General features: G+C 43.1%; 1 protein-coding gene across 1 annotated transcript in view; it reads left to right on the top strand.

Annotated features, from left to right (window-relative positions):
• The first annotated feature begins 811 nt into the window (after positions 1-811).
• The window catches only part of LOC115109238 (tight junction protein ZO-3-like), a 37,703-nt gene continuing 24,947 nt past the window's right edge, over positions 812-13,567 (top strand). Inside the window, 1 exon segment of the mRNA XM_029633932.2 lies at positions 812-859. Within this exon segment, the coding sequence (XP_029489792.2) occupies positions 827-859 (33 nt within the window). The 5' untranslated portion in view covers positions 812-826.

Here is a 13,567-nt window from a genome sequence, read left to right as displayed (position 1 = left end):
TTACTATTATTTCTCGTTGATATGAAAGATAAGGTCCTTATGCTTCCAAAACCGTACTTTAAGCGATGTGTGTTAATGTTCAGACAAAGCATCAGTGCTCTTGAGTCTTATGTGTAATGGAATGGAACTGAGGGTCATAAGGGCTAGCCTACCGGTCTATTTTTTTTTAACCTTTATTCATGTAGGCAAGTCAGTGAAGCTGGGCCAATTGTGTGCTGTCCTATGGGACTCCCAAACATGGCCAGTTGTGATAAAGCCTGGAATCCAACCAGGGTCTGTTATGACACCTCTTGCACTGAGATGCAGTGCCTTTGACTGTTGCACCACTTAGGAGCCCATCTTTGTACATTCTTGATTGTTTTTTATTAATACATCTGATATTTGATAGTACAATTATACTCCTTGTACTATTTGGGCTTTATAATAATGGTTGGCTATAGGTTCGATACGTTGACAATCCATAGATTGAGGAATACCAAGGAGTGTCTCTGGACAGTGTTTTATTAACAGGGCAGGGAAGAATGAAATTGAAAAAAAGAACGGGTGTCGTCCTTCTTCCTGTATGTGACGATCAAGTGTGATGACGTTATGAAACGCACCTGAACGCTGTACTGCCAAATAGGGACATCCCTTCTCTGTGTTCTTCAGTTTGTTTTTTTAAGGATTTTATTTAGTTCATTCAAATCGGCTGATAGCGTCAAGTGTTTGGAGACAAATTATTATTGTGAGTTGGACGCCTTTACGCGAGTTGCTGGGACTTGTCTGAGACGTTTTACAGGTAGGATAGGAAATAACGACCACCTTTTGAACACAATTTCTCGAGCAGATGTTGGGGATCGACAAATTGTTATCTCGAGGCGTGAGTTGAAATAATTTGCTCGAATGTTGTGACCGCTGTGTTGGCACTTTGTTTTCATGAACGTTGCGATCTCACAGAGGTCGCGAAGCCTACTTGGTTTACAGCTCTGGTTTTACTGTCTTCACTTTCTGTCATCATACACTCCTTGACCTTTTCCACAATTTGTTACAGCCTGAATTTAAAATGTATTGAAGTGATACTTTTGTCATTGGCCTACTCACAATACCCCATGTCGAAGTGCAAATTTATTTTTAAAAACGTAAAACTGGAATGTCGTTTATGTCAAGCCCAAATCAATTAAGGAGTAAAAATGTGCTTAGGTGACAAGTTGCATGGACACACTGTGTACAATAAGTGTTTAACATGATTTTTGAATGATTACCTCATCTCTGTACCCCACACATTACATTATTGCTAAGGTCCCTCAGTCGAGTAGTGAATTTCAAACAGATTCAACCACAAAGACCAGGGAGGTTTTCCAATGCCTCGTGAAGAAGGGCACCTATTGGTAGACGGGTAAAATATTTGTTAATTTAACATTGAACATCCTTTTTGAGCATGGTGAAGTTATTCATTACACTTTGGATGGTGTATCAAAACACCCAGTCACTACAAAGATACAGGTGTCCTTCCTAACTCAGTTGTCAGAGAGGAAGAAAACCACTCAGGGATTTCACCATGAGGCTAATGGTGACTTTAAAACAGTTACAGAGTTTAATGGCTGTGATAGGATGGATCAACAACATTAATCTAATTGACAGAGTAAAAAGGAAGCCTGTACAGAATACAAAATATTCCAAAACCAGCATCATGTTTGCAACAAGGCACTAGAGTAATACTGCAAAAAATGTCCTGAATAGAAAGTGTTATGGTTGGAGCAAATTCAATACAAAATATTACTGAGTACTGAGGGTGGACCTACCTCCTCACCCTACTGGTTCTGCCACACATGCAGGTTTTTGTCTGCCAAGGAGTTTCGCCACCGCATTACCAAATGGCGGCATCTTCCCTTCCATTGTCTACTTGATGCTTGCTTGATAAATTACATCTCTAATCCACTAGTTTAATTTAAATCCAAGGTTGCTTTTTTTTAACTGACTCGCTCAAGGAAAAGTCTCTTTCAAACTATCCAGTCATGGTCATCAGATCAGCGTGAATTCTGAGAAAGATGTTTAGTGATTGTAGTTTATTGAAATGGTTTTCCACACTGTGTAACCGACACAAATGACACCGGATCAACACGCATTAACAGCAATGAGCATAATATTGAGTCAACAATTGTATTGGTAGTGATTCAATTGCCTGCTTTGTGTGTGTGTGTGTGTGTGTGTGTGTGTATAAACAGTCCAAAAAGTTGTCTGTAATCATCTGCAGCAGTTCAATGAAGGTTGAAGGCCCATGGGAATGAATCACATTCACTAGGATTATATGCCTCTTGTAGTTTTAAAACGTGTTGTAAAATGGTTGCACATACTGTGCAATATTGTAAGTGGTAGGCCTCAGCAACACTCTCATGCACTGAAAGCATAGTAAGCTTCCCAGTAGTCAAGTAACAGTAGTTCCAATATGTTTTTCTATTGTGTGCATTTTTGAGAAGCACAATATTTGTTCCAGTTGGGCAAATATATGTCATGTTCCTGTGTGCTGGCGCAGTTGGGGCCTACTGGGCCGTCCCTCTCTGAGTGAGTGATTGTTTACCTGCCGTAGGGGCACACCTGTTCTTAAGAAGTGTTTGCTTTTGTTACAGCCTTCTCTATGACATGTACTCAAGTGTTGTTTTTTTAAACACTACCTCTATTTCCCTCTGGTCTATTAATAATTCAGGATTTATGCCCAAGTCTGGTGTAGAGGCCTAAGCAATGAAAATAAAAAAACATATACTTAAGGCAATGAAAATAAAAATAAAAGTGAAGAGCAGATGTGTGATTCAAAAAGGGTGTGTTGTGACTGTCTTTTGGCCAGGAGTTCCAGTAAGTGGAGTAAAAACAGTGAGGCTGCTGTGTTCTTACTTTATTTTTTACCACACCCAATTGTCACAATACTCAGACTGGAATGTAGCCTAGAAGGCAACCTTCGTCCTGCAATTGGCCTCTTAAGGTCTTCTAATGACTAATCTGTATTTTATCCCTCCCTCTCCAAGCAAACGGAAGATTAGAAGGAAGGTAGACCAGGTAGAAGCAAAGGAGAAAAATCCAGCCAGAAAACACCTGTGCTCTAAGCCATGCATCAAAGTTTTTTTATGAAGAGATATAATCTGAACTCTCGTTCCTCTCCATTCGCAAAGCACAGTGACAGTAGAGAGATCTTTGCCAGGGCCTTTGGAGTAAATACGCTGTCAGTTAACAGCCCAGTGTACTCCATTCCTTCTGGTAACCATAGTGCCAGGCCCATAACCTAAGCCAGCCCCATAACCTGGGCTTCCATGGGAAAGTAGTACCTAACTGCTCTCCAGTAAGTATGGGAATATCCTTCCTCTCAGTGCACAGGCCTGTCTCAGCAACATTGGATATATGATTATGAAATGCCTTTTGGAAACAGGAAGGGGCTAGGTGTCATTTGGGGAGTTTCGCTATAGCGTCACACTGTTCCCTGTCACCTGGACTATGTGGGGACATGGAATGAGTGGTGGTGGCTGAGAAGGTATAAAGCTCACAGGTGCTGAGAACCGCTCCAGTGCGTCAGCCAGACCAGAGGTGACTCAGCCATATTCTGTCAGCAGGTTGTTGTTGGAACCAAACATGATGTTGCTGTTTTGTCATGAATCTGACACAGGTGCTGAAACTCGTGGCTTATTCAGTGACACCACCGGTAAGAGTTCACTCGGTCTATCCATTCTTTGTAGCTTCTCTTTGAGCTCAGTGTTGGCTTGAGTCAAATCAAGTTTGCAGTGAAATTGCAATAAGAGAGGATGAGTGACTTACCTGATAAAATACGTTTGACTGATTTATTGTTGTGTAGAAATTGAATCCGTATCTATTTTGTGTTGGTTTCAATGATTTACTTTCCTACTGAATGTCACCATCAGAGTTGGGAAGTGCTTAAAGGCTAACATGTACAGTTCTGATCAGACCATGTGAGTTTACTGGCTGTAACTCCCCCTTTAGTGATATGATTAATCTGCTCTCAAAATGTGTATTTTCAAGTTTCACATAAATATTCATCTAATGACTGGATTACAGTGACTCACATTCTGGAGTATCTGTCTTCATATTTTCCATCTAAACCTCAAGGTGTTTTAAATGTGGGGCTATGTGGGGTTTTACTGTGGCAAATGTGGTTCTGCCTTATATCCTTGGCAACAAAGGGCAATATAAAGTGCTGTATGAGTGGGAGAGGCAGAGGGGGTGGAGCCTCCCATTGATCCAGGTGGAGTTTGTTTCTGCATGGTGATTTTCCGTGGTCAGTACTCATTAGCTATTGATAACCTGGCTCCCCTTTCAACCAGACCTTCGACTCAGGGTCATTTTGGTGAGGAACATTTTTGGGGGGGGGGATTTGAAGCACTGTCTGGATCTTGAATTTCGTTTCCCCCAACATGGATTATGATATGTAAGAGAGAGCAAGTTGTTTTAGCGTAGAGGAGTCCACAGGTGTTGCTAAGTTGATCTCCCAAAGGGGAATGGAAGTGAGATTCAGAGAAGTGGTGAGTATAAAGGACACCTCTTTAATGGTCTTTTATGAAAGGCAGAAAAGCACCTAAGGATTTTGTTGCTACATTGAGAAAGTGTGGTTTAAGATTGTGTTATTATTATTTATTTCACCTTTATTTAACCAGGTAGGCCAGTTGAGAACAAGTTCTCATTTCCAACTGCGTCCTGACCAAGATAAAGCAAAGCAGTTCGACACAAACAACACAGAGTTGGACTTTATCCTGCTAACTGTTCCAAATGTCCGAACTGAATTTGGTAAAAGGGCTTTTATGTACTCTGTGCCATCGTCTTGGAACACCTTACAAAATACTTTTAACTGGAAGAACTTGTCCCGATTGTTTTTAAATCACTGATGAAGGATTTTGAGGCTGATTCCCTGACCTGTCAATGTTTTTAATTTGCTGTTTTCTACTCTTGTGAATTCAATGGTTTTTCCTAAATTACTTGTAGTTTTTCATGTCTGTCTAATTTTTTTGTAATGACTTGGTGCTGCCTATCTTGTCCAGAGCGCTCTTGAAAAAGAGATTTTAATCTCAATGAGCCCTTCCTGGTTAAATAAATAAAATAAAAACAATCATACAGTCAATAATACAGTAGGAAAAGTGTATATATACAGTGTGTGCAAATAAGAGGTAATAAATTGGCCATAGTGGCGAAGTAATTACAATATAGCAATTAAGCACTGGAATGGTAGATGTGCAGAATATGTGTGTGTATATTATATATAACTGTGCAAGTAGAGCTACTGGGGTGCAAAGGAGCAAGATAAATAAATACAGTATGGGGATGAGGTAGTTGGATGGGCTATGTGCAGTGATCTGTGGTGCTTAAAGCTAGTGAGGGAGATATGTCTCCAGCTTCAGTGATTTTTGCAGTTCATTCCAGTCATTGGCAGCAGAGAACTGTAAGGAAAGGTGGCCAAAGGAGGAATTGGCTTTGGGGGTGACTCGTGAGATATACCTGCTGGAGAGCATGCTACGGGATAAGGAGGGGCTTTACCTAGCAGAGACTTGTAGATGACCTGGAGCCAGTAGGTTTGGCAACGAGAATGAAGCGAGGGCCTGCCAACGAGTGTACAGGTCGCAGTGATGGGTAGTGTATGGGGCTTTGGTGACAAAGCGGATGGAACTGTGATAGACTGCATCCAATTTGTTGAGTAGAGTGTTGGAGGATATTTTGTAAATGACATCGTCGATGATCGATAGGATGGTCAGTTTTACGAGGGTATGTTTGGCAGCATGAGTGAAGGATGCTTTGTTGCGAATTAGGAAGACAATTCTAGATTTAACTTTGGATTGGAGGTGTTTGATGTGGGTCTGGAAGGAGAGTTTACAGTCTAACCAGACACCTAGGTAGTTGTACTCGTATTCTAAGTCAGAGCCGTCCAGAGTAGTGATGTTGGACAGGCGGGCAGGTGCAGGCAGCGATCGGTTGAAGAGAATGCATTTAGTTTTACTTGTATTTAAGAGCAATTGGAGGCCACGGAAGGAGAGTTGTATGGCACTGAAGCTCGTCTGGAGGGTTGTTACCACAGTGTTCAAATAAGGGCCAGAAGTATACAGAATGGTGTCGTCTGCGTAGAGGTGGATCAGAGACTCACCAGCAGCAAGAGCGACATCATTGATGTATACAGAGAAGTCGGTCCAAGAATTGAACCCTGTGGTACCCCCATAGAAACTGACAGAGGCCAGGACAATAGGCCCTCCGATTTGACACACTGAACTCTATCAGATAAATAGTTGGTGAACCAGGCGAGGCAATCATTTGAGAAACTAAAGCTGTCGAGTCTGCCAATGAGGATGTGGTGATGAATAGGTCAATGAATAGAGCTGCACAGTATTGTTTCTTATCGATGGCGGTTAAGATATCGTTTAGGACCTTGAGCGTGGCTGAGGTGCACCCATGACCAGCTCTGAAACCGGATTGCATAGCAGAGAAGGTATGGTGAGATTCGAAATGGTCGGAAATCTGTTTGTTGACTTTGCTTTAGAAGACCTCAAAGGCAGGGTAGGATAGATATAGGATAGATACAGGCTTCTAATGTTAACATGCATGAAACCAAGACTATTACAGTTACAGAAGTCATCAAAAGAGAGCGCCTCGGGAATAGGAGTGGAGCTAGGCACTGCAGGGCCTGGATTCACCTCTATATCACCAGAGGAGGAGTAGGATAAGGGTACGGCTAAAAGCTATGAGAATTGGTTGTTTAGAATGTCCGGAACAGAGAGTAAAAGGAGGTTTGTGGGGGCGATTAAAATAGCTTCAAGGTATAATGTACAGACAAAGGTATGGTAGGATGTGAATACAGTGGAGGTAAACCTAGGTATTGAGTGATGATGAGAGAGATATTGTCTCGAGAAACATCATTGAAACCTGGTGATGTCATAGCATGTGTGGGTGGTGGAACTAATAGGTTGGATAAGGTATAATGAGCAGGGCTAGAGGCTCTACAGTGAAATAAGCCAATAAACACTAACCAGAACAGCAATGGAGAAGGTATATAGACATTAAGGAGAGGCATGCTTAGTCGAGTGATCATAAGGGTCCAGTTAGGAGTGAGGTTAGTTGGGGTAACGGCGATTCCGACAGCTAGCCAGGCCATCGGTAGCAAGCTAGCATAGGACGGTGTTCTGTTTTTAGCCACTTCGTGCGTTTCCGTTACATTTACATTTACATTTAAGTCATTTAGCAGACGCTCTTATCCAGAGCGACTTACAAATTGGTGCTTTCACCTTATGACATCCAGTGGAACAGCCACTTTACAATAGTGCATCTAAGTCTTTTAAGGGGGGGGGGGGGAGAAGGATTACTTTATCCTATCCTAGGTATTCCTTAAAGAGGTGGGGTTTCAGGTGTCTCCGGAAGGTGGTGATTGACTCCGCTGTCCTGGCGTCGTGAGGGAGTTTGTTCCACCATTGGGGGGCCAGAGCAGCGAACAGTTTTGACTGGGCTGAGCGGGAACTGTACTTCCTCAGTGGTAGGTAGGCGAGCAGGCCAGAGGTGGATGAACGCAGTGCCCTTGTTTGGGTGTAGGGCCTGATCAGAGCCTGGAGGTACTGAGGTGCCGTTCCCCTCACAGCTCCGTAGGCAAGCACCATGGTCTTGTAGCGGATGCGAGCTTCAACTGGAAGCCAGTGGAGAGAGCGGAGGAGCGGGGTGACGTGAGAGAACTTGGGAAGGTTGAACACCAGACGGGCTGCGGCGTTCTGGATGAGTTGTAGGGGTTTAATGGCACAGGCAGGGAGCCCAGCCAACAGCGAGTTGCAGTAATCCAGACGGGAGATGACAAGTGCCTGGATTAGGACCTGCGCCGCTTCCTGTGTGAGGCAGGGTCGTACTCTGCAGATGTTGTAGAGCATGAACCTACAGGAACGGGCCACCGCCTTGATGTTAGTTGAGAACGACAGGGTGTTGTCCAGGATCACGCCAAGGTTCTTAGCGCTCTGGGAGGAGGACACGATGGAGTTGTCAACCGTGATGGCGAGATCATGGAACGGGCAGTCCTTCCCCGGGAGGAAGAGCAGCTCCGTCTTGCCGAGGTTCAGCTTGAGGTGGTGATCCGTCATCCACACTGATATGTCTGCCAGACATGCAGAGATGCGATTCGCCACCTGGTCATCAGAGGGGGGAAAGGAGAAGATTAATTGTGTGTCGTCTGCATAGCAATGATAGGAGAGACCATGTGAGGTTATGACAGAGCCAAGTGACTTGGTGTATAGCGAGAATAGGAGAGGGCCTAGAACAGAGCCCTGGGGGACACCAGTGGTGAGAGCGCGTGGTGAGGAGACAGATTCTCGCCACGCCACCTGGTAGGAGCGACCTGTCAGGTAGGACGCAATCCAAGCGTGGGCCGCGCCGGAGATGCACAACTCGGAGAGGGTGGAGAGGAGGATCTGATGGTTCACAGTATCGAAGGCAGCCGATAGGTCTAGAAGGATGAGAGCAGAGGAGAGAGAGTTAGCTTTAGCAGTGCGGAGTGCCTCCGTGATACAGAGAAGAGCAGTCTCAGTTGAATGACTAGCCTTCATGTGGATAGATAGATAGATAGTAGTAGTATAGCCTTCATGTGAAGAGATATAGATAGTAGTACAGCCTTCATGTGGAGAGATAGATAGTAGTAGTATAGCCTTCATGTGGAGAGATAGATAGTAGTAGTACAGCCTTCATGTGGAGAGATAGATAGTAGTAGTATAGCCTTCATGTGGAGAGATAGATAGTAGTACAGCCTTCATGTGGAGAGATAGATAGTAGTAGTATAGCCTTCATGTGGAGAGATAGATAGTGGTAGTATAGCCTTCATGTGGAGAGATAGATAGTAGTAGTACAGCCTTCATGTGGAGAGATAGATAGTAGTAGTATAGCCTTAATTTGGATAGATAGTAGTAGTATAGCCTTCATGTGGATAGATAGATAGTAGTAGTATAGCCTTCATGTGGATAGATAGATAGTAGTAGTACAGCCTTCATGTGGATAGATAGATAGTAGTACAGCATGTATGTGGATAGACAGATAGATAGATAGTAGTAGTATAGCCTTCATGTGGATATGTAGATAGTACTAATATAGCCTTCATGTGGATAGATATATAGTTGTAGAAAAGCATTGATGTGGATAGATAGATAGTACTAGTAGAGCCTGCACGTGGATCGATAGATAGTAGTAGTAGTAGTAGTGCCTTCACATGGATATATAGATAGTACTAGTGCAGCCTTCATGTGGATAGATAGTGTCAGTAGTATAGCCTTCATGTGGATATGTAGATAGTACTAGTATAGCCTTCATGTGGATAGATAGATAGTAGTAGTATAGCATTCATGTGGATAAGTAGTAGTATAGCATTCATGTGGATAGGTAGTAGTATAGCATTCATGTGGATAGGTAGAAGTAGTATAGCCTTCATGTGGATAGGTAGAAGTAGTATAAGCCTTCATGTGGATAGGTAGAAGTAGTATAGCTTTCATGTGGATAGGTAGAAGTAGTATAGGATTCATGTGGATAGGTAGAAGTAGTATAGGATTCATGTGGATAGGTAGAAGTAGTATAGCCTTCATGTGGATAGGTAGAAGTAGTATAGCCTTCATGTGGATAGGTAGAAGTAGTATAGCCTTCATGTGGATAGGTAGAAGTAGTATAGGATTCGTGTGGATAGGTAGAAGTAGTATAGGATTCGTGTGGATAGGTAGTAGTATAGCCTTCATGTGGATAGGTAGAAGTAGTATAGCCTTCATGTGGATAGGTAGAAGTAGTATAGCCTTCATGTGGATAGGTAGAAGTAGTATAGCCTTCATGTGGGTAGGTAGAAGTAGTATAGCATTCATGTGGATGGCTAGGTAGTAGTTTAGCCTTCAGATAGATAGATACAACTTTGAAATAAAAAGAAATGTGGGTAGAGCCGTTACATTTTTTATTTTTATTTCACCCTTATTTAACCAGGTAGGCTAGTTGAGAACAAGTTCTCATTTACAACTGCGACCTGGCCAAGATATAGCGTAGCAATTTGACACATACAACAGAGTTACACATGGAATAAACAAAACATACAGTCAATAATACAGTAGAACAAAAGAAAACAAAAAGTCCATATACAGTGAGTGCAAATGAGGTAAGTTAAGGAAATAAATAGGCCATGGAGGCGAAGTAATTACATTATAGCAATTAAACACTGAAATGGTAGATCTGGAGAAGATAGTACTGGGGTGCAACGGAGCAAAATAAATAAATACCAGTATGGGGATGAGGTAGGTAGATAGATGGGCTGTTTACAGATAGGCTAAGTACAGGTGCAGTGATCTGTAAACTGCTCTGACAGCTGGTGCTTAAAGCTAGTGAGGGAGATGTGAGTCTCCAGCTTCAGAGATTTTTGCAATTCGTTCCAGTCATGGGCAGCAGAGAACTGGAAGGAAAGACGACCAAAAGAGGAATTGGCTTTGGAGGTGACCAGTGAGATATATCTGCTGGGGCGCGTGCTACGAGTGGGTGCTGCTATGGTGACCAGTGAGCGGAGATAAGGCGGGGCTTTACCTAGCAGAGACTTGTAGATAACCTGCAGCCAGTGGGTTTGGTGACGAGTATGAAGCGAGGGCCAACCAACGAGAGCGTACAAATCGATTGAAAACATGCATTTAGTTTTACTTGCGTTTAAGAGCAACTGGAGGCCACGAAAGGAGAGTTGTATGGCATTGAAGCTTGTCTGGAGGTTAGTTAACACAGTGTCCAAGGAGGGGCCAGAAGTATACAGAATGGTGTCGTCTGCGTAGAGGTGGATAAGAGAATCACCAGCAGCAAGAGCAACATCATTGATGTATACAGAAAAGAGGGTCGGCCCGAGAAATGAACCCTGTGCGGACAACAGGCCCTCCGATTTGACACACTGAACTCTATCAGAGAAGTAGTTGGTAAACCAGGCGAGGAAATCATTTGAGAAACCAAGGCTGTCGAGTCTGCCAATAAGAATGTTGTGATTGACAGAGTCGAATGCCTTGGCCAGGTCGATGAACACGGCTGCACAGTAATGTCTCTTATCGATGGCGGTTATGATGTCGTTTAGAACCTTGAGCGTGGCTGAGGTGCACCCATGACCAGCTCTGAAAACAGATTGCATAGCGGAGAAGGTATGGTGGGATTCGAAATGGTCAGTAATCTGTTTGTTAACTTCGAAGACCTTAGAAAGACAGGGTAGGATAGATATAAGTCTGTAGCAGTTTGGGTCTAGAGTGTCACCCCCTTTGAAGAGGGGGATGACTGCGGAAGCTTTCCAATCTTTGGGAATCTCAGTCGATACGAAAGAGAGGTTGAACAGGCTAGTAATAGGGGTTGCAATAATTTTGGCAGATCATTTTAGAAAGAGAGGGTCCAGATTGTTTACCCCGGCAGATTTGTAGGGGTCCAGATTTTGCACCTCTTTCAGAACATCGGCAATCTGGATTTGGGTAAAGGAGAAATGGTGGGGGTTTTGGCGGGTTGCTGTGGAGGGTGCCGGGCAGTTGACCGGGGTAGGGGTAGCCATGTAGAAAGCATGGCCAGCCGTAGAGAAATGCTTATTGAAATTCTCAATTATAGTGGATTTATCGGTGGTGACAATGTTTCCTAGCCTCAGAGCAGTGGGCAGCTGGGAGGAGGTGCTCTTATTCTCCATGGACTTTACAGTGTCCCAGAACTTTTTTGAGTTAGTACTACAGGATGCAAATTTCTGTTTGAAAAAGCTTGCCTTAGCTTTTCTAACTGCCTGTGTATATTAGTAGATTAGTGGGGTTCTGTGTGGTAGAGGGGATCAATCCAATTGGAAAAATAGATATAGTTATAGTGACCCAAGAAAAATTGTCAGAAAATGTTCAGATAGCAGCCGATAAGACAGCTAACGATTAGTGGGCTGCAGATGGCCGTTCAGGTAACGTCGTGACGGAGGAGCCAGTTGGATAACTCCCTCATGCAGATAACGTCGGTAGTACACTTAACCATTTGAGGGCTGTAATTGACATACAGTAACCTTCTTATATATATATATATAAAATCATTTGAAAGTCTAATCTCAATATTTTTGACCAATCAATTCAAGATCATGTTATTTGAACTGTTCTGACAAATGGCAGCTGTCATTCTGCTTCATTGTATTTACCTCTGTAGCTAACGTTAGCTAAGTACATACTTGGACCAAGTAGGCCAACAGCCGATAAATACAGCGAGGGACGTATAATTAGCTACTGTTGTCTTGCCTGGACATGTATCTACAACCAATGTTACCTGTACAATCTTTGGTTTAGCGCCTGAATTTAAAATTCTGTCACTTGCTCCTCAAAATATTGAATGCGCATTTCCCCCAAAAATGTGACAGTATGTACTAGCTGGCGACCTTTTCCGGCAAAATGTTTTGAAATGTCACAAGCATAATATAATACGTTTTCGCAATTTAAACCCACACACAAAAATGAAAATGTTTATTTTAGCTTCCCCTCATTTCATTAGTTGGTGTTTTTACTGACCATTTTGGGACCCACACAATCCCTGACCATATTCACACCAGGTAGCCCACTTACAACACACACAGCATTTATTCAGGGCCTGTTTGGGACCCATGTTGTAGCTCACGTGGGCTTGCCCGTGTGTGATCCAGGTAGTAAGACCGCCTGAGTCCCATAGACAGTCCCTGACCATATTCACACCAGGTATCCCACTTGCAACCCATAACAAATTGGCAAAGGGCCCAATTGGGACCCATGTTATATCCCACATGGGTTTTCCCATGTGACCGACCCAGTTGCAGTCGTGGTGGCATCCGGTTTTGTGATAAAACAATGTCTATTCCAGAGAAGTCCACGACGCGTACATGACCTACAGCATGGTTAAGCAAGTTAATGTTTCTGACATTATCGGACCACTAAACACCTATTTATTTAGAACCACTGAGTGACCGCAAGTCACAAAGGAAAACAGGTGCTGCCTCCACTATTCCAACTACAACATTTCAACTTCATCAAATCACCTCTGCTTAGTCTAATATAGTGACAACTAAAAGAAGCCAAAAACAATTTAGTCCAATCAGTAAGCTAAATATGATGTGGGGGTGTGTTCGTGCAAGTAGAAAAACATGTTGACTCACCCTACTTGTAGAGCAATGCCATCCTCTCTTTCATGTTGAAATGGTCTATCACTTTGTCATACAGTACACGCTTATCTTTTTGGTTATCCTCGGCTACCTGGCTAAAATGCTTGCTCGCTAGCCTAACTTCCATTCATGGGCAACTTCAGCTAGTTAACATTAGCCTTTTACATCTAGCTACTGTACATATTGAACTTCCATCCTCTCAGGTCAGGGGCACAACAATGTATGCATTTATGGTTGGATCTGAATCGCTGTTATAATCATTGGTCAGTATGAAGAATTAAGTAAAACCACATGTCCAAATCCCTATCTCCATCCATGGCTAATTTAGGAAAGGGACAGTGCTAGCTAGCTAGGATGACAACGGGATGCAACAATTCAAGTTGTTTCTGTCAATTAAGTATATGCTCAAAGCGATTTGATAGGAGAGACGACAAATCAAAGCTGGCTTCCCTTGTC

Source organism: Oncorhynchus nerka, linkage group LG25, assembly GCF_034236695.1.
Source record: "Oncorhynchus nerka isolate Pitt River linkage group LG25, Oner_Uvic_2.0, whole genome shotgun sequence".
NCBI classification, from domain to species: domain Eukaryota; kingdom Metazoa; phylum Chordata; class Actinopteri; order Salmoniformes; family Salmonidae; genus Oncorhynchus; species Oncorhynchus nerka.
The sequence above is the reverse complement of the archived record's forward strand: the minus strand, read 5'-3'. Positions and strand labels throughout refer to the sequence as shown.